Source organism: Coregonus clupeaformis, chromosome 30 (genome assembly GCF_020615455.1).
Source record: "Coregonus clupeaformis isolate EN_2021a chromosome 30, ASM2061545v1, whole genome shotgun sequence".
NCBI lineage: Eukaryota > Metazoa > Chordata > Actinopteri > Salmoniformes > Salmonidae > Coregonus > Coregonus clupeaformis.
Genome location: NC_059221.1, coordinates 20,223,532 through 20,249,515, shown reverse-complemented (window position 1 = coordinate 20,249,515; position 25,984 = coordinate 20,223,532). Strand labels below are relative to the sequence as shown.

Sequence of the window (25,984 nt, the reverse complement as noted above, 5' to 3'; positions counted from 1 at the left end):
AATGGTATGTTGTTTTGATGTGGCCATTAAATTTTGCAACGCATGGTTTAATGGTTAAGGTCTCTTGTACATACACTTAAATATGTAGTATAAATCTTGACCTTTATGTTGTAGCATGGTAATACTTGTGTGTCTGAAAGAAAACGAAGTGGGTCATTGATCTGATTTGCTGTTGGTAAAATAAATGTTCTTGAACATTTACCTGTTGTTTTGTTTATCATTTCAATTATCATGCTATGCTGCAATTACGATATGCAAGTATCATTAAGTGTCGTGCTACTACAGTAGACTGAAAATATAATATTATAGTGCTGGTACCTTCAAATAGGCCTACGACGTACTGGAGGCCAACACTAGAATATGAGGTGTCTTGGTGCATTGATTTCGCCAGTAGATGGAGACAGAGCTCGTGCTGTGGAATCCTCTCTTCAGCGCTCACTCATTTTACCACCTGATGGATATTTGACCAACCCTGAAAGATCCAGCACAGGCTGCACAGGTGGCTATTTGTGTTTCCCGCAGCAGCAGCAAAGTTCGTTCTGCATGAATAGGATAGCCTATACTTTATAAAATAACATCGATGAACAATGTGGACGATCTGTATAAAAATTCCTCGAATTTGTTTACTCGACAGTGGCACGCCCCCATCATCTCACACACTCACGTGCGGGATTAACTCCCATTCTCAAAACACATAGCTTTTTCGCCTTGAATAAACAACGCAACATAACGTTAATATTCCAATAAGACTACATTATAGTGTTTATGATTTTCAGTAAATGGCTTAGGCATGTAAACCATTGCGTGATACTGAATTTGAGTATAGAGAAGCATTTGAGAGATCTAGTATTGACCAGTAGGGATTGGACACCATTTAGCAAGAGCTAACGTTAGCTCGAACACGGAAAAGACGTGCTGGGTGAAACGGAATTGTTTATGCCTCTGCTGATCATGAATAGGCAAGGTAAGTCGGTTGCATTTAATTTACTATGGCTAGATTGTTGAATTGTTAAATGACCGACTGACATCCTACTCTGGATCACACGGTGAGATAAAAAATACTTTCAATTCGACCGTACCTAGCCTCTCCTGCTATGCGTGATCAGCCACACGCAATGCTATTGCTAGCGCTACAGGTAGCCATGGATTTCAGCACCATGGACAGCGCGCTGGGCGAAATTTAGAACAACGCACTGGGTCAACACAGTGGCCCAGTAGGCCTACACCAGGGATGGGCAACTTTGATAGGAGTGTGGGACACAAAAAAATCTGAACTCATCATTAGGGGTCGCAGTCGCTTGCGGGTCTGCGTACCCACCACATCCATACCCACACATGCAGCTCAGAGCCGGCCCTAGCCTTTTGGGGGCTCTAAGCGAAATGTTGTCGTCGTCCCCCCGTCCCCCCCCCACACTTTTTAGCGGCCTCCTCTTGACAGCGGAGACAAAAAATAATATGTTTTAGAGTTCGATTCCTGCAATTCTACACAATTTGCCATTGGGCGGAGAGAAATGTTTGCTTATGATATCTGACTGAGAGTGAATAACAAAATCAATGGGTGCCCTCCGGTCTATAATTCGACCATGAATACTACAAGTTTAGATAGATGGCCGCTAGACTAATTTTCTCATCTGGTCCTCTGTAGCTCAGCTGGTAGAGCACGGCGCTTGTAACGCTAAGGTAGTGGGTTCGATCCCCGGGACCACCCATACACAAAAATGTATGCACGCATGACTGTAAGTCGCTTTGGATAAAAGCGTCTGCTAAATGGCATATTATTATTATTATCTAAAAAAAGTGAGCTGAAATGGGCTAATTGAGTGACTCTCAGTGACTGATATTACAAGAGAAAGACTGCTGATGCACAACCACATTTCGAAATTGCACCTTGTGCATTTTACTATTCTAACTCTCAACAGTAAGTTGAGACCTGACTGAGTTCCTAAAAAAATAAAAATAATGATGTATGCTACACACATATTGTTGAGGACATCTTCAGCCTGTCCTTACAAGCTGTTGACTTCATGAAGATGAACTGCCAGTAGAGCAATAATTTATGTCAACAACTGATTGAATATTAATGAATTAAGTCACAGCTCGAGCATTGATATGGGTATGCATTGTAGACAGTAACATGTATACTCCTTTCAAAGGTTACAGTGGGGAAAATGTTTCACCAAGGAACATTTCCATTGGAATATCAAGAATTGGAAGTCCTACTAACGGTCTATCAGAGGAGGATGAGGTTGATTTAAAGATGGAGCTGGCAAAGGTATTATTCTCTCTGTGTCTGTCCAACTTTGCCCTTTTGTCCCATTCTTCATGTTGTCAAACATTGTCATATTCATTTATGTTGAATGTGTCTCTTAGGATAATATTTTGTTCAGATTTTGATTTGCACCCAAGTGAATGGAAAAAGACAAGTCATAGAATAATTAAAAAATCCACAATTTTTACTTTTTAGTCTGAACTCTGGATCCTTGAACGTTGTAAACTTTTTTGCCATTTTGTTCTGCTCAGACGGAGGATGAAATACAGACTTTGCGGCAGGTACTCTTGGCCAAAGAGAAATATGCGATGGACATCAAGAGGCAGCTGGGTATGGGCCCCTTCAGTGAGATTAAACAGAACCTGTCCAAAGGCTGGCAGGAAGTCCAGACCTCCAATGCGTAAGTACTTCCTCCTGTGAGATGCCCTCATGATGTCACACAACACTCCTGCTTCTTCAACCGCCTATACGACATCACCACCAGAAATGTATTAAAGTAACCTGAGGCATTATAAAGACTAACTTACCCATCTAAAAAAAAGTTAGCTGACATGGGCTGATTGAGTGACTGTCAGTGAATGACATAACAAGCTTGATAATAATACATCAGAATTGGTAATAATAATAATAATAATTTGGTGGGTGCTTATATATACACTGCAAAAAAAATAAATCAGTCAATTGAAATAAATTCATTAGGCCCTAATCTATGGATTTCACTTGACTGGGAATACAGATATGCATCTGTTGGTCACATATACCTTTTAAACAAAGTAGAGCCGTGGATCAGAAAACCAGTCAATATCTGGTGTGACCACAGTTTGTCTCATGGAGTGTGACAGACACAGCTCCTTCGCATAGAGTTGATAAGTCTGTTGATTGTGGCCTGTGAAATGTTGTCCCACCCCTCTTCAATGGCTGTGCGAAGATGCTGAATATCGGTGGGAACTAGAACACACTGTCGTACACGTCGATCCAGAGCATCCCAAACATGCTCAATGGGTGACATGTCTGGTGAGTATGCAGGCCATGGAAGAACTGGGACATTTTCAGCTTCCAGGAATTGTGTACAGATCCTTGCGACATGGGGCCATGCATTATCAGGCTGAAACATGAGGTGATGGCGGTGGATGAATGACACAACAATGGGCCTCTGGATCTCATCATGGTATCTTTGTGCATTCAAATTGCCATCAATAAAATGCAATTGTGTTCGTTGTCCGTAGCTTATGCCTGCCCATACCATAACCACACTGCCACCCTGGGGCACTCTGTTCACAACGTTGGCATCAGCAAACCGTTCGCCCACAAACACGCTGTTTGCCTTCTGCCCGGTGCAGTTGAAACGGGGATTCATCCGTGAAGAGCACAATTCTCCAGCGTGCCAGTGGCCATCGAAGGTGAGCATTTGCCCACTGAAATCAAACTGCAGTCAGGTCAAGACCCTGGTGAGAATGACGAGCACGCAGATGAGCTTCCCTAAGACGGCTTATGGTAGAGAAATGAACATTCAACATTTGAGAGAAATAAGCTTTTTGTGCGTATGGAACATTTCTGGGATCTTTTATTTCAGCTCATGAAACATGGGACCAACACTTTACATGTTGCGTTTATATTTTTGTTCAGTATATTTGTCCTATTTCACACATGTACAATTGTGTATTATATGCATTTGTGAATTGGAAATTTGTTTTTTGCATATTCCAACTCCCCCTGAGACACTATCAGAATTGAAGGCATTCCAAAACTGTGGATAGATTTCAAACTAATGGCGAGCCTTTGCAAATGAACCAGGGCAGTTTTGACTCTGACTTAATGTGAGTAAAAGTTGGGCAAAGGTGAACTAAGCCTGCCAAAACGGCTATTGTATCTATTATTATTTCTGGCAGAACGCTGTAGAAAAGCATGCAATGTCAGCACCCTGTTTTAGCCTGGCATAATACCTACAGTTGAAGTCGGAAGTTTACATACACCTTAGCCAAAAACATTTATACTCAGTTTTTCACAATTCCTGACATTTAATACTAGTAAAAATTCCCTGTCTTAGGTCAGTTAGGATCACCACTTTATTTTAAGAATGTGAAATGTCAGAATAATAGTAAAGATAATGATTTATTTCAGCTTTTACAGTGGGGAAAAAAAAATTTAGTCAGCCACCAATTGTGCAAGTTCTCCCACTTAAAAAGATGAGAGAGGCCTGTAATTTTCATCATAGGTACACGTCAACTATGACAGACAAATTGAGCATTTTTTTTCCAGGAAATCACATTGTAGGATTTTTTATGAATTTATTTGCAAATTCTGGTGGAAAATAAGTATTTGGTCACCTACAAACAAGCAAGATTTCTGGCTCTCACAGACCAGTAACTTCTTCTTTAAGAGGCTCCTCTGTCCTCCACTCGTTACCTGTATTAATGGCACCTGTTTGAACTTGTTATCAGTATAAAAGACACCTGTCCACAACCTCAAACAGTCACACTCCAAACTCCACTATGGCCAAGAGCAAAGAGCTGTCAAAGGACACCAGAAAAATTGTAGACCTGCACCAGGCTGGGAAGACTGAATCTGCAATAGGTAAGCAGCTTGGTTTGAAGAAATCAACTGTGGGAGCAATTATTAGGAAATGGAAGACATACAAGACCACTGATAATCTCCCTCGATCTGGGGATCCACGCAAGATCTCACCCCGTGGGGTCTAAATGATCACAAGAATGGTGAGCAAAAATCCCAGAACCACACGGGGGGACCTAGTGAATGACCTGCAGAGAGCTGGGACCAAAGTAACAAAGCCTACCATCAGTAACACACTACGCCGCCAGGGACTCAAATCCTGCAGTGCCAGACGTGTCCCCCTGCTTAAGCCAGTACATGTCTAGGCCCGTCTGAAGTTTGCTAGAGTGCATTTGGATGATCCAGAAGAGGATTGGGAGAATGTCATATGGTCAGATGAAACCTAAATAGAACTTTTTGGTAAAAACTCAACTCGTCGTGTTTGGAGGACAAAGAATGCTGAGTTGCATCCAAAGAACACCATACCTACTGTGAAGCATGGGGGTGGAAACATCATGCTTTGGGGCTGTTTTTCCGCAAAGGGACCAGGACGACTGATCTGTGTAAAGGAAATAATGAATGGGGCCATGTATCGTGAGATTGAGTGAAAACCTCCTTCCATCAGCAAGGGCATTGAAGATGAAACGTGGCTGGGTCTTTCAGCATGACAATGATCCCAAACACACCGCCCGGGCAATGAAGGAGTGGCTTCGTAAGAAGCATTTCAAGGTCCTGGAGTGGCCTAGCCAGTCTCCAGATCTCAACCCCATAGAAAATCTTTGGAGGGAATTGAAAGTCCGTGTTGCCCAGCGACAGCCCCAAAACATCACTGCTCTAGAGGAGATCTGCATGGAGGAATGGGCCAAAATACCAGCAACAGTGTGTGAAAACCTTGTGAAGACTTACAGAAAACGTTTGACCTGTGTCATTGCCAACAAAGGGTATATAACAAAGTATTGAGAAACTTTTGTTATTGACCAAATATTTATTTTCCACCATAATTTGCAAATAAATTCATTAAAATATCCTACAATGTGATTTTCTGGATTTTTTTCCCTCATTTTGTCTGTCATAGTTGACGTGTACCTATGATGAAAATTACAGGCCTCTCTCATCTTTTTAAGTGGGAGAACTTGCACAATTGGTGGCTGACTAAATACTTTTTTCCCCCACTGTATTTATTTCATCACATTCCCAGTGGGTCAGAAGTTTACATACACACAATTAGTATTTGGTAGCATTGCCTTTAAATTGTTTAACTTGGGTCAAACATTTCGGGTAGCCTTCCACAAGCTTCCCACAAAAAGTTGGGTGAATTATGGCCCATTCCTCCTGACAGAGCTCGTGTAACTGAGTCACGTTTGTAGGCCTCCTTGCTCGCACACGCTTTTTCAGTTCTGCCCACAAATGTTCTATAGGATTGAGGTCAGGGCTTTGTGATGGCCACTCCAATACCTTGACGCTGTTGTCCTTAAGCCATTTTGCCACAACTTTGGAAGTATGCTTGGGGTCATTATTCCATTTGGAAGACCCATTTGCGACCAAGCTTTAACTTCCTGACTGATGTCTTGAGATGTTGCTTCAATATATCCACATAATTTTCCTTCCTCATGATGCCATCTATTTTGTGAAGTGCACCAGTCCCTCCTGCAGCAAAGCACCCCCACAGCATGATGCTGCCACCCCCGTGCTTCACGGTTGGGATGGTGTTCTTCGGCTTGTAAATTACCCCCTTTTTCCTCCAAACATAACGATGGTCATTATGGCCAAACAGTTCTATTTTTGTTTCATCAGACCAGAGGACATTTCTCCAAAACGTACGATTTTTGTCCCCATGTGCAGTTGCAAACCGTAGTCTGGCTTTTTTATGGCGGTTTTGGAGCAGTGGCTTCTTCCTTGCTGAGCGGCCTTTCAGGTTATGTCGATATAGGACTCGTTTTACTGTGGCTATAGATACTTTTGTACCTGTTTCCTCCAGCATCTTCACAAGGTCCTTTGCTGTTGTTCTGGGATTTATTTGCACTTTTCGCACCAAAGTACGTTCATCTCTAGGAGACAGAACACGTCTCCTTCCTGAGCGGTATGACGGCTGCATGGTCCCATGGTGTTTATACTTGCGTACTATTGTTTGTACAGATGAACGTGGTACCTTCAGGCGTTTGGAAATTGCTCCCGAGGATGAACCAGACTTGTGGAGGTCTACAATTATTTTCTGAGGTCTTGGCTGATTTCTTTTGATTTTCCCATGATGTCAAGCAAAGAGGCACTGAGTTTGAAGATAGGCCTTGAAATACATCCACAGGTACACCTCCAATTGACTCAAATGATGTCAATTAGCCTATCAGAAGCTTCTAAAGCCATGACATAATTTTCTGGAATTTTACAAGCTGTTTAAAGGCACAGTCAATTTAGTAAACTTCTGACCCACTGGAATTGTGATACAGTGAATTATAAGTGAAATAATCTGTCTGTAAACAATTGTTGGACAAATTACTTGTGTCATGCACAAAGTAGATGTCCTAACCGACTTGCCAAAACTATAGTTTGTTAACAAGAAATTTGTGGAGTGGTTGAAAAACAAGTTTTAATGACTCCAACCTAAGTGTATGTAAACTTCCGACTTCAACTGTACATAATCCTGAAATGCACGCTCATCTTCAGTACTTAGTGCTCTCTCCAAGATGGAGCCCTGATGATAATGTACCTCTGTATTTACAGATATCTGACAGCCTCAGCTACTCTGGAGGACATCAGCCAATCTAACGTGTGAGTGGTCACTATGTTTACATCCATTATATACAGTGGGGAGAACAAGTATTTAATACAGTGCCGATTTTGCAGGTTTTCCTACTTACAAATCATGTAGAGGTCTGTAATTTTTATCATAGGTACACTTCAACTGTGAGAGACGGAATCTAAAACAAAAATCCAGAAAATCACATTGTATGATTTTTAAGTAATTAATTTGCATTTTATTGCATGACATAAGTATTTGATACATCAGAAAAGCAGAACTTAATATTTGGTACAGAAACCTTTGTTTGCAATTACAGAGATCATACGTTTCCTGTAGGTCTTGACCAGGTTTGCACACACTTCAGCAGGGATTTTGGCCCACTCCTCCATACAGACCTTCTCCAGATCCTTCAGGTTTCAGGGATGTCGCTGGGCAATACGGACTTTCAGCTCCCTCCAAAGATGTTCTATTGGGTTCAGGTCTGGAGACTGGCTAGGCCACTCCAGGACCTTGAGATGCTTCTTACGGAGCCACTCCTTAGTTGCCCTGGCTGTGTGTTTCGGGTCGTTGTCATGCTGGAAGACCCAGCCACGACCCATCTTCAATGCTCTTACTGAGGGAAGGAGGTTGTTGGCCAAGATCTCGCGATACATGGCCCCATCCATCCTCCCCCTCAATACGGTGCAGTCGTCCTGTCCCCTTTGCAGAAAAGCATCCCCAAAGAATGATGTTTCCACCTCCATGCTTCACGGTTGGGATGGTGTTCTTGGGGTTGTACTCATCCTTCTTCTTCCTCCAAACACGGCGAGTGGAGTTTAGACCAAAAAGCTCTATTTTTGTCTCATCAGACCACATGACCTTCTCCCATTCCTCCTCTGGATCATCCAGATGGTCATTGGCAAACTTCAGACGGGCCTGGACATGCGCTGGCTTGAGCAGGTGGACCTTGCGTGCGCTGCAGGATTTTAATCCATGACGGCGCAGTGTGTTACTAATGGTTTTCTTTGAGACTGTGGTCCCAGCTCTCTTCAGGTCATTGACCAGGTCCTGCCGTGTAGTTCTGGGCTGATCCCTCACCTTCCTCATGATCATTGATGCCCCACGAGGTGAGATCTTGCATGGAGCCCCAGACCGAGGTTGATTGACCGTCATCTTGAACTTCTTCCATTTTCTAATAATTGTGCCAACAGTTGTTGCCTTCTCACCAAGCTGCTTGCCTATTGTCCTGTAGCCCATCCCAGCCTTGTGCAGGTCTACAATTTTATCCCTGATGTCCTTACACAGCTCTCTGGTCTTGGCCATTGTGGAGAGGATGGAGTCTGTTTGATTGAGTGTGTGGATAGGTGTCTTTTATACAGGTAACGAGTTCAAACAGGTGCAGTTAATACAGGTAATGAGTGGAGAACAGGAGGGCTTCTTAAAGAAAAACTAACAGGTCTGTGAGAGCCGGAATTCTTACTGGTTGGTAGGTGATCAAATACTTATGTCATGCAATAAAATGCAAATTAATTACTTAAAAATCATTCAATGTGATTTTCTGGATTTTTGTTTTAGATTCCGTCTCTCACAGTTGAAGTGTACCTATGATAAAAATTACAGACCTCTACATGCTTTGTAAGTAGGAAAACCTGCCAAATCGGCAGTTTATCAAATACTTGTTCTCCCCACTGTATATAAAGTTAATGTCACGCTCGTCGGGAACAGAGGAGGACCAAGGCGCAGCGTTGCAGGCAAACATTCTCTTTATTTAGCGATATAAGACAAAATAAACAAAACGATAACGTGACAGTTCACGGTCTAACACAAACCAACTAGAAACAAGATCCCACAAAACCAACGGGAAAACAGACAGTTTAAATATGGCTCCCAATCAGAGACAACCAGCAACAGCTGACACTCGTTGCCTCTGATTGGGAGCCACTCTGGCCAACATAGAAATAGCACCCATAGAATACACCATAGAACAAAACACATAGAACTTACACACCCTGGCTCAACATACAAGTGTCCCCAGAGCCAGGGCGTGACAGTACCCCCCCCTAAAGGCGCGGACTCCGACCGCGTCAACTAAATACCACAGGGGAGGGACCGGGTGGGCACTCCGCCTTGGTGGCGGATCCGGCTCCGGGCCTGATCCCCACTCCCTCTCCAACCCCCCAAAGTACCCCTGGTCCGGTCTGGCCCCGCTGACCGGAGCTGGACTGCACACTGGTGGAGCGGATTGCTCTAGCTCCGGCGTGAAGCAGCTGACCGGTGCCGACCAGGCACCGGTGGAACAGGCACGGGCCGTGCCGGACTGACGACGCGTACCATAGGCTTGGTGCGGGGAGCAGGAGCGGGCCGGACCGGACTGGCGACGCACACCACTGGCTTGGTGTGGGGAACAGGCACGGGCCGTGACGGACTGACGACGCACACCACTGGCTTGGTGTGGGGAGCAGGAGCGGACCGGACCGGGCTTGCGACGCACACCACTGGCTTGGTGTGGGGAACAGGCACGGGCCGTGCCGGACTGACGACGCACACCACTGGCTTGGTGTGGGGAGCAGGAGCGGACCGGACCGGGCTGGCGACGCACACCACTGGCTTGGTGTGGGGAACAGGCACGGGTCGTGCCGGACTGACGACGCACACCACTGGCTTGGTGTGGGGAGCAGGAGCGGGCCAGACCGGGCTGGCGACGCACACCACTGGCTTGGTGTGGGGAACAGGCACGGGCCGTGCCGGACTGACGACGTACACCACTGGCTTGGTGTGGGGAGCAGGAGCGGGCCGGACCGGGCTGGCGACGCGCACCATAGGCTCGGTGCGGGGAGCAGGAACAGGCCGGGCCGGGCTGGCGACGCGCACCATAGGCTCGGTGCGGGGAGCAGGAACAGGCCGGGCCGGGCTGGCGACGCGCACCACAGGCTCGATGCGAGGAACAGGAACAGGCCGGACCGTACTGGGGACACACACCACTGGCCCTATGCAGGGATCAGGAACGGGCCGGACCGGACTGGTAACACACCCCAGTACCTCTCGCCGTGCCTCTACACCTTCCTTCCCCTCTTCGACCAGTGGCCCCCGTAACCTGGCGGCCTCCTCTGCCAACCCGCTGGGCTGCTCTGTCGCGGTCTCCTGCTGCCCCGTCGTCCACGGCGTTAGCCCCCCCCTAAAAATTTTATGGGCTTCACTCCTACCCGTGGACCAGGTCTCCATACTTTTTGCCAGCCTTTCGCCCTTCTGCTTCCACGTCAAGCCCCTCTCTTCCTCACATGGCTTGACCCAGTCGAGGAGGCGAAGGAGATCCGCTAGAGATCTCTCAGGCGATGGCTCCTGGACTTGCTGCTTGGTCCAGTCTTGGTGGGATCTTCTGTCACGCTCGTCGGGAACAGAGGAGGACCAAGGCGCAGCGTTGCAGGCAAACATTCTCTTTATTTAGCGATATAAGACAAAATAAACAAAACGATAACGTGACAGTTCACGGTCTAACACAAACCAACTAGAAACAAGATCCCACAAAACCAACGGGAAAACAGACAGTTTAAATATGGCTCCCAATCAGAGACAACCAGCAACAGCTGACACTCGTTGCCTCTGATTGGGAGCCACTCTGGCCAACATAGAAATAGCACCCATAGAATACACCATAGAACAAAACACATAGAACTTACACACCCTGGCTCAACATACAAGTGTCCCCAGAGCCAGGGCGTGACAGTTAACCAAGACGGGCTTTTCTAAAAGTGTTGTTGTTCTATGTTGTTCTAAGCTCTATGTTGGAACAGCTGATAGGATTTTAAAGTCAGCTGGATCAGAGGCCTGTTAATAGCCTGTCTAATAGCCTGTTTAACACTGGCAGCAGCATTAACAACAGGCTGTGGCTGGCCTGGCCGGGGAGGGAGCACTTCACTTGGTGAAAACAGAGGAGGTGGGGGTGTCTGGCTATCTGCACTAGGACGGGGGTGATGACAAAGGAGCTGATGGCTCGTGTTTTGGGGTTTCACCCATCGTGTTTCAACCGGTCCATCCATGCTCACAGCATGTGTCCTCCTGCTGCTGCTGTGGTGGCACACAGCATGCTCGTCACTGTGAAAAGGAGGATCCATGAAAGTGGAATATGAGGATGTGGATGTGGATGCGCCAATATGCAAATGAAGTTCTTGTGTAGGGTGTACTTTGAACACACCTCAGTGACATAGGTTAAGTTTTGCCCTTTTCCCCCTTGATATACTATAGTAGTCATGCCGACTGATTGGCAGTCAAAATATAAACTTCCTATCTTTTCTATATCTCTGACTCTGTCTCTCGCTTTCTGTGACTAGGTATAAGAGGACCCAGGAGAATATCTCTAATGCAGGACAGATGACCAGTGCTGCCCTGTCCACAATGGGTGTGGCCATTACAAGGAGACTTGGAGACATGAGGTACCCTCAGCTCATCCTCCCATACACTCTTCTATTCTTTCCATCTTCCTTCACCACCTCTATTACTCATCTGTCCACCAGCTATGTCCACCCTTCATATCCGTCATTTTGTCTTAATCCACTAAATCAATCATCCATCTTTTTAATCCAGTTATATATATATATACAACTGCTCTTTCCATGACATAGACTGACCAGGTGAATCAAGGTGAAAGCTATGATCCCTTATTGATGGCACCTGTTAAATCCATTTCAATCAGTGTAGATGAAGGGGAGGAGACATGTTAAAAATATATTTTTAAGCCTTGAGACAATTGAGACATGGATTCTGTATGTGTGCCATTCAGAGGGTGAATGGGCAAGACAAAATATTTAAGTGCCTTTGAACGGGGTATGGTAGTAGGTGCCAGGCTCACCGGTTTGAGTGTGTCAAGAACTGCAACGCTGCTGGGTTTTTCACGTTCAACAGTTTCCCGTGTGTATCAAGAATGGTCCACCACCCAAAAGACATCCAGACAACTTGACACAACTGTGGGAAGCATTGGAGTCAACATGGGCCAGCATCCCTGTGGCATGTTTTCGACACCTTGTAGAGTCATGTGTATATATATACACAACTTTTTATCCTCTGAGCAGCCACACACAACATAGTACAAACATAATGGCGTAATGCATGTCATAACAATGCCGTTCCCCTTCACAGGACACATTTGTTGAGGACAAAGGTTTCTTCTTGTGCACTTGTTTACGCAATATCGCTTATCTACTTTACTGTTCTTTCACAAAGCCTTTAAATTGAGCCTGTGTAAAGGGTGTGATGCATTTTTGCTTGCCATTAATGATGGTTTAAGTTATACACACACACTCATACAGCGCACTGCCAATATTTACACCTCCATGTGGCCTCTTGATTACTGTATCTGACCGTCTCTCTTTCCCCATTGGTTTCCTGTAACGCTGCCCACTGACCGGACAGGGCACTGCCTTTGCCAAGCCCACCTCGGTAAGGATAGTAGGAGTTCCCTGGCCTTGTGATAATGAAAAACCTTGATTTCGATGTGATATATTCTCACAGACTGTTGCATTAGCTCCTCGGCCCTGCAAGACTTTACTACCTTAGATCTGAGTGAACTACTTACTCAAACTAACTACTGAGTGGACTGTTGCATTAGTTTAGACCTGAGTGAACTACCCAAGTTGATAGGTCAACGTTAATGTTGCTGACCTTCTCGGCTTGCTGACCTTTCAACCTGACCTGATTAAGCTGCTACTGATCTTATCTGTTTTTCTTGCTCACATGCTATACTACTATACTACATTATGTACTACTATACTACATGTTGTACTGCTATACTACATGATGTACTGCTATACTACAGGATGTACTGCTATACTACAGGATGTACTGCTATACTACATTATGTACTGCTATACTATATGATGTAGTGCTATACTGCATGATGTACAGCTATACTAGATGATGTACTACTATACTACATGATGTACTGCTATACTACATGATGTACTACTATACTACATGATGTACTACTATATTACATGATGCGCTACTATACTACAGGATGTACTGCTATACTGCATGATGTACAGCTATACTAGATGATGTACTACTATACTACATGATGTACTGCTATACTACATGATGTAGTACTATACTACATGATGTACTACTATATTACATGATGCACTACTATACTACAGGATGTACTGCTATACTACATGATGTACTGCTATACTAGATGATGTACTACTATACTACATGATGTACTGCTATACTACATGATGTACTACTATACTACATGATGTACTACTATATTACATGATGTACTGCTATACTACATGATGTACTACTATACTACATGACGTACTACTATATTACATGATGCACTACTATATTACATGATGTACTGCTATACTACATGATGTACTACTATATTACATGATGTACTGCTATACTACATGATGTACTACTATATTACATGATGTACTACTATATTACATGATGTACTACTATACTATATGATGCACTACTATACTACATGATGTACTGCTCTTACTAATGTCTCTTTGTCTCTCTTTCTGCTCTCTGACGCACCAGCCCCTCCTTGGGCCACTCCATCAGTGTGCCTGCTATGTCAATGAGGTAAAACACTGTGCACACCTCTTTCCCAGTCAGACATCACTGAAATTCTGCCCTACTACTACTTCCTGCAGTACCTCCATAGGCGGTGAATGATGTTTGAATGATATTAACTTCATCCCCAGGCTAATTGCGAACAGCGCTTGGGGAGGAAGAGTCTGGTGAACAAGATTAGAATTACATTAATGCTGCAAGTAAATAAAGTTACATTTAAAGCTGAAAAAGTTACTTTACCCTGAAATGGTACCTCAAAGTGATTTCTATTGTTTAAGAGATAATGTGTCTTTCTGCCTCCTTGTAGACATTCCAATACATTCAAGTCCTTTGAAGACATGGTGGGAAGCGTGAAGGTGAGTGTCTGTGTTCTCTCACAATCACAAACATAAAGAACAGAAAATATTGTATTTTCTCATCTTTAATATTAAAACTAAATCCTCATTTCTCTACTGTCTTCTGTCTCTCCCACACAGAACAAGGTGTCCATGAGTCGAGGGAATGATGGAGAGGTCTCTGGGTTTGGAAGAAGCCCATCTCAGAACAGTGGTTCCTTCTAACATAATCAATTTATTTTTCTATCCACCATCTGTAATCTCACTATACTCCCTTAATCACTTTAACCTGATGGCATTGTCCACACTACTCCTTCAAAGAGTAAACATTGTGCAGGAGGTTGATAAATACATGAATGACAAAGTAAAATGTATATGGATTCCATGTGTGGGCTATGCAGAGATATTTAACAGTTTATTTGTTGTTGGAGTGGGGTGGGAGACCTTTAAAATGTCATACTGTGAATTGAATGTGTGTCAAGCTACAAGGATTATTCTACGATGTTATAAATGAATGTAGCTTCAGTTGTGAGATAGAGGGGAGTAATGACTTGGGTTTGGCATTGACAGTGTTGGTTCCAACCATTCATTCTAAATTTGAAGTAGTATTTCCAATATGTAGTTATTTATATTGGCCTACTGTTTGTAGGAAAATGTCATTGTCATATTCTGCTATTGCATTCTAAGAACATAACAATCACAAATGTACAGTGATGTATTTTTGTACTTTTAAGAGAATTTTCAATTAAAACGTATGTGGTCTGATCTAATGTGTAATGATTTTGGATACTGTACCTTTCGGTAAAAATAAAGAGATGCATAAAAGTGAATATTGTTGTTACTGTTGACAGCTACAACCATGGTACGGTGGTATAATAGACTCCGGTAGAACAGTGACTGTCATAAAAAAAAAATCGTATTCCCTGACCGGGAATCGAACCCGGGCCGCGGCGGTGAGAGCGCCGAATCCTAACCACTAGACCACCAGGGAAGGCTGAAGTCATATAAGAAAATTTGAATATTATATTTTTAACCCTGAAAAACCCATTATTCTGTCTTTCCTTTTCATTACGATATTATTGACCGAATGAAACTTGATAATGTATAGGAACTGTTACAATAGTCTGTGATTCCAATCATCTTACAAATATTGAAAAGGAAAAGCCAGATAATCACATTTTGACATTATGTTCTGCTTTCACGCGGTAGAAGAACAGATTAAAGCAGTGGGCTACTGGGTTAAAGTTCGGTTATTCGTTGTTTGCACATTTGCGACAGCTGCGGATTCTGGATGAAGTGTCTGTCAAAAGCATTGCAATTGATTGCAACGCATGTTTTGTGCTTGCCCAGCCTTATAGACTAGACGTAACATGTTAAACGTAAATCCGGAAAAAGTATTTAGTATGATATGTTATGTTTGGAATGATTACATAGGGTAGTTGGTCGGTATGGACGGAAGGGCATGCGTGCATATAACGCGAAGTCTAGCAACCCAAAGGTTGTGTTTGACTCTCATCATGGACAATGTTAGCTAATTATCAACTTTGCAACTACTTACAACTTTTAGCTACTTTGCAACTACTTAGCATGTTAGCTAACCCTACCCCTAACCCTAATATTAACCCTTTAGCCTAACTCCTAACCCCTTACCCTGACCTTAGCCCTAACGCTTTGAACACACCGACTGTGTCATTGCGCAAAATAGATATGTGTGCAACAAAAGTTCAACATTCACCTTCTGCTACCATTTCTGTCAACCCGTTTACACATACAGTTTGACACTTAGGTTCGATAAATCCAATGTATGCACCACACAGAAAGCACTGTGACTGCCTCTGCAACGCAATGCTGCAAGGCGAACGCAGCGTTCCATTGGAAATGAATGTACTTCTGGTGTACCAAAACGCAAAAAACACAGTTGGTGTGTTCAAAGCGTAACCCTAACCCTAACTTTAACCCCTAACCTCTAGCCTAGATAACATTATCCACCTAGCTAACGTTAGTGCTAGCCACCTAGCTAACGTTAGCCACAACAAATTGGAACTCGTAACATATCATACCTTTTGCAAATTCGTTACATATTATACAAATTGCAATTCGTAACATATCATAAGAATTGTAATGTGTAATATATCATACGAAATGGATGATGGATATCCACAAATTAATACACACCATACGAAAAGTAATATTGGCACTATTTGCAGTCATCTTTCCGTTTACTATTTTACGTCTACCCCTGAGTTCAGGTTGGCTTCCCTGGAAACGTAGGCCTTAACGTGCCCTAACCCCACCCATGAGCAGCTCGTCAAGGATGGGTTACAGCCCGCACTGTATAAAGTTACCTGCCTGTCCCTATTCATCATTCTACACTGAGGACACTGGAAAGACTTTGAAGGGTTCCATTCGAGAAAATACCACAAATGGGCAAAAGTAGTCGTTTAGCTTAATTCACCGAGTCTTGTCAACAGACCCTCACCTGCCTTTGGTGTTTTTCAACATCATCAAACGCCAAATAAAAAAGGTAAGATTGATTTGATTGCTTTTAGAAAAGGCTAAATAATATGGGCCATTGAGTAACCTAGGCTACTTGCCCAGATAATAATGGACAATGTGTGTCCAATCATATGTTGACCTACTAAAGGAAGAGCTAGCTATGACAGTAATGATATTTTATTTATTGTCCTGGCACAAATTATAAAAAAGTAAGATTTCACATTGCCTTTAACAATGTAGGCTAATAGCCTTAAAATACTGAAATCAGAATGTGGGGTTCTCTTTTCCACCAGCTTGGTATCCTATCTGATTCTGATCATCATATCATCAAATAGGAATATCAATAATAATAATCTAATCAATTGGATAATTGTTGCCTTGACTGCTGATATTGTCTAGTCTCTTTGCATCTACATTTTGTCTAGATGGTCTGTTTATCATACACTTGCCAGTGCTGGTCTCATTTGTTTTTCTGCACATGAGGTTGGATTGGCCATGCTGGCATGAATACAATGTGCAATGCACATTCACACATCCTGTATAGTCCTGCTTTCTGGTATATCCTGCTTTTTGAGTGGCTTACTCAGCACCTTAGAGGTCCTGTAGCGGCCAGCACCAAGTGTTGAGCCCTTTGACTCTCCTAGCACGTGCACAGCACTCTGTTTCCTGGATAGGTGCCCAGAAGTTGGAACATTATACCTGCATACCCCGGTCCCAGACAGCCCACTTATTTACAGAAAATGGTGTGGAAGTCACTCGGCACAGCTGTTGGTCTCTATCACAACCCTCAGACTGGGGGCTAAGCCAACAGTGATATCAGATAGAGGCTCAAGGGGTCAGGAGCATGGGAAGTGGAAACACACTTTGCCTATAATAGGCTAATGATAGGCTTCTGTTAATGGATGATGCTAGTAATCCAGAAACAATTTTTTTTGTCACTCAGTCACGTTTCTAACTCACTTTGGCTGAAGTTGAATATAGGCCTGTTCTCTGCGGTGTCAATGCTGGGAATGGGTTGCAGGCTGATGAAATAGGTCTTACACTTTGCACAGACAAATCTGTACAAAAGCCTATGTTGATGTTGTGTTATGGTGCATTCAGTGAGATCTAGCAGCATCCATAGCCAATATTATTTGGCTCATCCCAGTATCACTTGCCTCTGCTTGTATGGTTCCTGTCTCCACACACATAATAATATCCCCTTCTTCCCTAGGTTTCCCATCTTCCATCTTTGAAAGGGTTTGAGGTAAAGGTTTAAGAAAATGGCATCAATTCCATCCACTGGCTCTCTCATCGCCACCCATGATTACTATAGAAGGCGCATAGGATCCACCTCTAGCAACAGCTCCTGTGGCAGTTCTGAGTACGCTGGCGAAGTCATTCCACACCCCCCAGGTACAGACCAGTTTCTCGCACGATGACGAGTTTTACTTTATCTCTCTCGGTCACTCGATTCCTAATGACCAGGTTCCTAACATTTCCTCTTGTTTTTTCTTCCTCAGGTCTGCAGAGACAAGACTCTGGTCACTGGTGGTCTTCTTTCTTCTTCCCAAACAAACAGAACCAGCCTGGCAGCATGGTTGGATCTGAACAGAAGTGAGTTCCCTAACTGAAGAGTCACATAAATTGATTAAATCCATGCATAGTTTAAATGTTGTGCTTAATTTGTCCTTACTTTGTAAGACTTCTCATCTTAAGTAACCAGTTCATTGTTTTTCTGTAACTCTTTAGCAAAACAATATTTCCTTGTTGCAGGAGTGGAACGTACACAGTGGCCAACGGTCAGGTGGCGTGTATCGCCAGGGAGATGGTGTTGAAGAAGCAGCTCAGTAGGCAACTCGCTGAAAGCAGCGACTCTGGGAAGGTGGAACCTGGGAGCCCACCACCCTCCTAATTCCATCTTCTCTTCTCCCCAAACCCTTCTCTTCAACACCCAACATCCCACTCCTCATCACCCCACACCTTGAGTCTAATCTAGGAAATTGAGGCGGCTGAGATTTTTTTACCTTTTAGTGATGGAGGCTGCTTTTCCTCCCTCTGTTTATAAATAATATAGCTTTTTATAATTAAAGACAAAAAAATCCTAACAAATTACTTTACCCAGTATTTCTCTGATGTCATGCTTTTTGTTGTTGAATAAATCAAAGTTCTTGCAATGCATACTTTTGTATTGAATTGTATTCCCTATTCAAGTGACTAAATAAGTCCGTAAATATTTGTTTGTGTATATATATAACTGTGTGTACAGTGCCTTGCAAAAGTATACACCCCCTTGGCGTTTTTCCTATTTTGTTGCATTACAACCTGTAATTTAAATTGATTTAATGGACATTTAAATTGATTTAATGGACATACACAAAATAGTCCAAATTGGTGAAGTGAAATGAAAAAAAGAACTTGTTTCAAAACATTCTAAAAAATAAATAATGGAAAAGTGGTGCGTGCATATTGTCAAGGGGTGCTGAAGGTGGGTGTGGTGCATGAATCAAGCGCAGGACGCAGAAGCTCAGTCCAAAATACTTTAGTGCAATAATCACGTAGAAAATAAGCACAATAAGCCCGAAGGCGAAATCACGGCGCACACAGGCGTCAAACAAACGGCGCACTAACATGTGCGAAAACCCTCTCAAACACTGGAGGGAAGTACGTAGCTCCAACACGAAAACAGATGAGCAATCACACACAAAGACAAACACAACCAACGAGAACTAAATAGGACACTAACGAGGACTAACAAGACACAGGTGTACAACATAAAGACAAAACCAAACGAACATGAAACATCGATCGGTGGCAGCTAGTACTCCAGGGACGACGACCGCCGAAGCCTGCCCGAACCAGGAGGAGGAGCAGCCTCGGCCGAAACCGTGACAGTACCCCCCCCTTGATGCGCGGCTCCAGCCGTGCGCCGACCCCGGCCTCGGGGACGACCAGGAGGACGCGGAGCAGGGCGCGCGGGATGGTCCCGGTGGAACTCCGACAGGAGAGATGGGTCTAGGATGTCCCTCCGCGGCACCCAGCACCGCTCCTCCGGGCCGTACCCCTCCCACTCCACGAGATACTGGAGACCCCCCATCCGGCGTCTGGAGTCCAAGATGGACCGAACGGTGTACGCCGGAGCCCCCTCGATGTCCAGTGGGGGCGGAGGAGTCTCTCCTATCTCATTGTCCTGGAGTGGACCAGCTACCACCGGCCTGAGAAGAGACACATGGAACGAGGGGTTAATATTCTTATACTCAACAGGTAGATGTAACCTATAACACACCTCGTTCAATCTTCTCAGGACTTTAAAGGGCCCCACAAACCGCCGACCCAGCTTCCGGCAGGGCAGGCGGAGGGGTAGGTTTCTGGTAGAGAGCCAGACTCGATCTCCAGGTGCGTACACCGGCCCCTCACTGCGGTGGAGATCGGCGCTCGCCTTGTGACGAAGGACGGCCCGCTGCAGGTGGACGTGGGCAGCGTTCCACGTCTCTTCCGAGCGCCTCCTCCAATCATCCATGTACCGTGCCCACTCCTCAGGCCGGTCCTGGCAATACGACCTCAGAAACCTACCCACATCCTGGTTGACACGTTCTACCTTCCCGTTACTCTCCGGGTGGTACCCTGAGGTAAGGCTAACCGAGACACCCAAACGCTCCATGAACGCTCTCCAAACACGGGAGGTAAACTGGGGGCCTCGATCAGACACTATATCCTCGGGTACCCCGTAATGCCGGAAGACGTGGGTAAATAGGGCCTCAGCGGTCTGTAGGGCAGTAGGAAGACCCGACATAGGGAGAAGACGACAGGCCTTTGAGAACCGGTCCACAACGACCAGGATGGTGGTATTCCCCTGAGAGAGGGGAAGGTCTGTCACAAAATCCACCGAGAGGTGGGACCATGGTCGTTGTGGAACGGGCAGGGGTTGTAACTTACCCCTGGGCAGATGTCGGGGCGCCTTACACTGGGCGCACACCGAGCAGGAGGAGAAATAAACCCTCACATCCCTAGCCAAAGTAGGCCACCAGTATTTAGTGCTAAGGCAATGCACTGTCCGGCCAATACCCGGATGTCCAGAGGAGGGTGACGTGTGAGCCCAGTAAATGAGTCGATCCCGAATCTCGAGCGGAACGTACTTCCGACCCTCAGGACACTGTGGAGGGCTGGGGTCGGTGCACGCAACGCCGCTCGATTTCGGCATCGACCTCCCACACCACCGGTACCACAAGGCAAGACTCCGGTAGTATGGGAGTAGGCTCAACGGACCTCTCCTCCGTGTCATACCGCCGGGACAGTGCATCTGCCTTACCATTCTGGGACCCAGGGATGTACGTGATTTTAAATACGAACCTGGTGAGAAACATACTCCATCGAGCCTGGCGAGGGTTCAGTCTCCTCGCTGCCCGGATGTACTCCAGGTTCCGATGGTCAGTCAAAATGAGGAAAGGGTGTTGAGCCCCCTCAAGCCAATGCCTCCACACCTTAAGGGCTTGAACTACAGCTAACAGCTCCCTGTCCCCAACGTCATAGTTACGCTCCGCCGGGCTGAGCTTTTTTGAGTAAAAAGCACAGGGGTGGAGTTTAGGTGGCGAGCCGGACCGTTGAGAGAGAACGGCCCCTATACCTGCCTCAGACGCGTCCACCTCAACCTGAAAGGGTAATGCGGGATCTGGATGCGCCAGCACCGGAGCTGACGTAAACAGGTCCTTCAGTCTCCCAAAGGCCCTGTCCGCATCAGCTGACCACTGCAGGCGCACCGGACCCCCTTTCAGAAGGGACGTGATGGGAGCTGCCACCTGTCCAAAACCCCGGATAAACCTCCGGTAGTAATTCGCAAAGCCCAAGAACTGCTGCACCTCTTTTGCAGTGGTTGGGGTTTGCCAATTACGCACAGCGGACACACGATCCACCTCCATTCTCACCCCCTGACGCGGACAACCGATAACCCAAAAAGGAGACCGACTCCTGGAAAAACAGACATTTCTCTGCCTTGACATATAGGTCGTGCTCCAACAGCCTCCTCAATACACGACGCACCAGGGTTACATGCTCGGCTCGGGTAGACGAGTACACCAGAATATCATCAATGTACACGACCACCCCTTGTCCCTGCATATCCCGGAAAATGTCATCTACGAAGGATTGGAAGACTGATGGAGCATTCATCAACCCATATGGCATGACAAGATACTCGAAAATGACCTGACGTGGTACTAAACGCTGTCTTCCATTCGTCGCCCTCCCTAATGCGCACCAAGTTATACGCGCTCCTGAGATCCAGTTTTGTGAAAAACCACGGCTCCATGCAATGACTCCGTCATGGTCGCAATCAGAGGGAGTGGATAACTGTATTTCACAGTAATCTGATTGAGACCACGGTAATCAATGCACGGGCGCAACCCTCCATCTTTCTTTTTCACAAAAAGAAGCTCGAGGAGGCGGGAGAAGTGGAGGGCCGAATGTATCCCTGTCTCAAAGATTCGGCTATGTAAGTCTCCATAGCTTTTCTCTCCTCTTGAGACAAAGGATACACATGGCTCCGTGGGAGCGCTGCTCCTGCCTGGAGATCAATCGCACAATCCCCCTGTCTATGAGGAGGCAACTGCGTCGCCCTAGTCTTGCTAAACACGAGAGCTAAATCCCCATATTCAGGCAGAATGTGCAGTGCGGGCACTTGGTTTGGACTTTCCACTGAAGTCGCCCCCACGGAAACACCCAGACATCGCCCCTCGCACTGAGCAGACCACCCATCGAGAGCCCTCTGTTGCCACGAAATAGCAGGGTTATGGGTGCTTAACCAGGAATTCCCAGCACCACTGGGTACGCAGGAGAGTCGATCAGATACAGCTGTATAGTCTCTTCATGACCCCCCTGCGCACACATCCTAAGTGGCGCTGTGATCTCCTAATCAACCCCGACCCCAACGGGCGGCTATCTAAGGCATGAACGGGAAAAGGTTTGTCAACAGGTAGGAGAGGGATCCCTAAATCTACACAAAACTTCCGATCAACAAAATTCCCAGCTGCGCCTGAATCTACTAGCGCCTTATGCTGGGAATGAGGTGCAACCTGTGGAAAACAAACAGGTATACAAAAGTGCGCAACAGAAAGCTCTGGATAAGTGGGACGTCTACTCACCTGGGAGGCCCCCCCAGTGCGTGGCCTGTTGTCTTCTCCCCCGGAGAACCCTCCCCAGCACCTGGCCGCAGTGTGCCCTCCACGACCACACTTGGTGCAGGAGACAGGCCCCCTCGGGCTCCTCCTCCTCCTTTCTCTAGCGCCGGCACCCCCGAGCTCCATAGGGCTCGGCTCGGAGGTGAAGGAGGGCGGAATGGACGGACCCCCCTCGGACGTCCACGGGTGGCCAGCAGGGTGTCCAGACGGATGGACATATCGACCAACTGGTCGAAGGTAAGATGGGTATCCCTGCAGGCCAACTCACGTTGAACGTCCTCCCGTAGGCTACATCGAAAATGGTCAATGAGGGCCCGTTCATTCCACCCTGCGTCCACCGCTAGAGTCCGGAACTCTAGAGCAAACGCCTGTGCGCTCCTCCTCCCCTGTCTCAAGTGGACTAGACGCTCCCCCGCCGCTTTGCCCTCAGGTGGATGGTCGAACACGGCCTTGAAGCGACGGGAGAACTCGGCGTAGGAGATGGTGTTGGCGTCCATCTTCCTCCACTCTGCGTTAGCCCACTCCAACGCCTTGCCCGTGAGACAGGAGATGAGGGCGGAAACGCTCTCGTGTCCCGAGGGCACCGGGTGTACAGTGGCCAGGTAGAGCTCCACCTGCAGGAGGAACCCCTGACACCCGGCAGCTGTTCCGTCATACGCCCTCGGGAGCGAGAGCCGAATCCCCCTGGGTTCCGGACCTGGGACTGGTGGACCGGCCGATGGGGTTGGCAGAGTAGGTGGAGGCGTGGGTACCCCGCTGGCCTCCCATCAGTGTAAGGTGTTGATGACGTCCTGTAGAGCGGTCCCCAGTTGTCGTATCTGGTCATCTTGGCCGCGGACATGCTCCTCGAGCGACTCTGCGTAACTGCAGATCCTGCTGATTCCATTTTGGTGTGTGATTCTGTCAAGGGGTGCTGAAGGTGGGTGTGGTGCATGAATCAAGCGCAGGACGCAGAAGCTCAGTCCAAAAGACTTTAGTGCAATAATCACGTAGAAAATAAGCACAATAAGCCCGAAGGCGAAATCACGGCGCACACAGGCGTCAAACAAACGGCGCACTAACATGTGCGAAAACCCTCTCCAAAACACTGGAGGGAAGTACGTAGCTCCAACACGAAAACAGATGAGCAATCACACACAAAGACAAACACAACCAACGAGAACTAAATAGGACACTAACGAGGACTAACAAGACACAGGTGTACAACATAAAGACAAAACCAAATGAACATGAAACATCGATCGGTGGCAGCTAGTACTCCGGGGACGACGACCGCCAAAGCCTGCCCGAACCAGGAGGAGGAGCAGCCTCGGCCGAAACCGTGACACATATGTATTCACCCCCTTTGCTATGAAGCCCCTAAATATGATCTGGTGCAACCAATTACCTTCAGAAGTCACATAATTAGTTAAAGTCCACCTGTGTGCGATCTGTCACATGATCTCAGTATATATATATATACACCTGTTCTGAAATGCCCCAGAGTCTGCAACACCACTTAGCAAGGGGCACCACCAAGCAAGCGGCACCATGAAGACCAAGGAGCTCTCCAAACAGGTCAGGGACAACATTGTGGAGAAGTACAGATCAGGGCTGGGTTATTAAAAAATATCAGAAACTTTGAACATCCCACGGAGCACCATTAAATCCATTATTAAAAAATGGAAAGAATATGGCATCACAACAAACCTGCCAAGAGAGGGCCACCCACCAAAACTCACGGACCATGCAAGGAGGGCATTAATCAGAGAGGCAACAAAGAGACCAAAGATAACCCTGAAGGAGCTGCAAAGCTCCACAGCGGAGATTGGAGTATCTGTCCATAGGACCACTTTAAGCCGTACACTCCACAGAGCTGGGCTTTATGGAAGAGTGGCCAGAAAAAAGCCATTGGTTAAAGAAAAAAATAAGCAAACACGTTTAGTGTTTGCCAAAAGGCATGTGGGAGACTCCCCAAACATATGGAAGAAGGTACACTGGTCAGATGAGACTAAAATAGAGCTTTTTGGCCATCAAGGAAAACGCTATGTCTGGCGCAAACCCAACACCTCTCATCACCCCGAGAACAGCATCCCCACAGTGAAGCATGGTGGTGGCAGCATCATGCTGTGGGGATGTTTTTCATCGGCAGGGACTGGGAAACTGGTCAGAATTGAAGGTATGATGGATGGCGCTAAATACAGGGAAATTCTTGAGGGAAACCTGTTTCAGTCTTCCAGAGATTTGAGACTGGGACGGAGGTTCACCTTCCAGCAGGACAATGACCCTAAGCATACTGCTAAAGCAACACTCGAGTGGTTTAAGGGGAAACATTTTAAATGTATTGAAATGGCCTAGTCAAAGCCCAGACCTCAATCCAATTGAGAATCTGTGGCATGACTTATAACCAGCGGAACCCATCCAACTTGAAGGAGCTGGAGCAGTTTTGCCTTGAAGAATGGGCAAAAATCCCAGTGGCTAGATGTGCCAAGCTTAAAGAGACATACACCAAGAGACGTGCAGCTGTAATTGCTGCAAAAGGTGGCTCTACCAAGTATTGACTTTGGGGGGGTGAATAGTTATGCACGCTCAAGTTTTCTGTTTTTTTGTTTGTTTCACAATAACAAATATTTTGCATCTTCAAAGTGGTAGGCATGTTGTGTAAATCAAATGATACAAACCCCCCCAAAATCAATTTTAATTCCAGGTTGTTAGGCAACAAAATAGGAAAAATGCCAAGGGGGGTGAATATTTTCGCAAGCCACTGTATGTATAGTTTACACAAACAGAATTTAAAATACAATCTTAGATTGGGCAGAAATTGCAAAGTAGTTATCTTACCTGATGTATTAAGTTAGTGATGAAAGTGTAGTTTATAATAACTTTTATAACAAGTCACTATTCT

General features: G+C 45.8%; 2 protein-coding genes and 1 non-coding gene across 4 annotated transcripts; 2 read left to right on the top strand and 1 right to left on the bottom strand.

The window, feature by feature from the left end:
• Positions 1-642: 642 nt before the first annotated feature.
• Positions 643-15,266, top strand: LOC121546707 (tumor protein D54-like). Of its 2 annotated transcripts, XR_005996404.1 has the most exons (10): positions 643-964; positions 2,154-2,272; positions 2,521-2,669; positions 7,538-7,585; positions 11,864-11,965; positions 12,942-12,968; positions 14,082-14,126; positions 14,249-14,317; positions 14,425-14,473; positions 14,594-14,636. XR_005996404.1 is itself a non-coding variant. In XM_041857936.1 (9 exons), the coding sequence occupies exons 1-9, from the start codon at positions 937-939 to the stop codon at positions 14,675-14,677; spliced, it is 651 nt and encodes a 216-aa protein (XP_041713870.1). In that variant the 5' UTR covers positions 643-936; the 3' UTR covers positions 14,678-15,266. The 2 variants fall into 2 exon arrangements, 1 of the variants encoding a protein (XP_041713870.1); XM_041857936.1 differs by lacking the exon at positions 14,249-14,317 and having other exon boundaries at positions 14,594-15,266.
• A 105-nt stretch (positions 15,267-15,371) lies between these two features.
• trnae-cuc lies at positions 15,372-15,443 on the bottom strand. Its single transcript has one exon. It is a non-coding gene; the product is annotated as a tRNA-Glu (tRNA).
• Positions 15,444-16,775: 1,332 nt separating this feature from the next.
• On the top strand, positions 16,776-19,108 carry LOC121546708 (pancreatic progenitor cell differentiation and proliferation factor). The gene is made up of 4 exons (XM_041857937.2): positions 16,776-16,976; positions 18,162-18,343; positions 18,451-18,544; positions 18,704-19,108. The coding sequence occupies exons 2-4, from the start codon at positions 18,211-18,213 to the stop codon at positions 18,840-18,842; spliced, it is 366 nt and encodes a 121-aa protein (XP_041713871.1). The 5' UTR covers positions 16,776-16,976; positions 18,162-18,210; the 3' UTR covers positions 18,843-19,108.
• Positions 19,109-25,984: the final 6,876 nt, after the last annotated feature.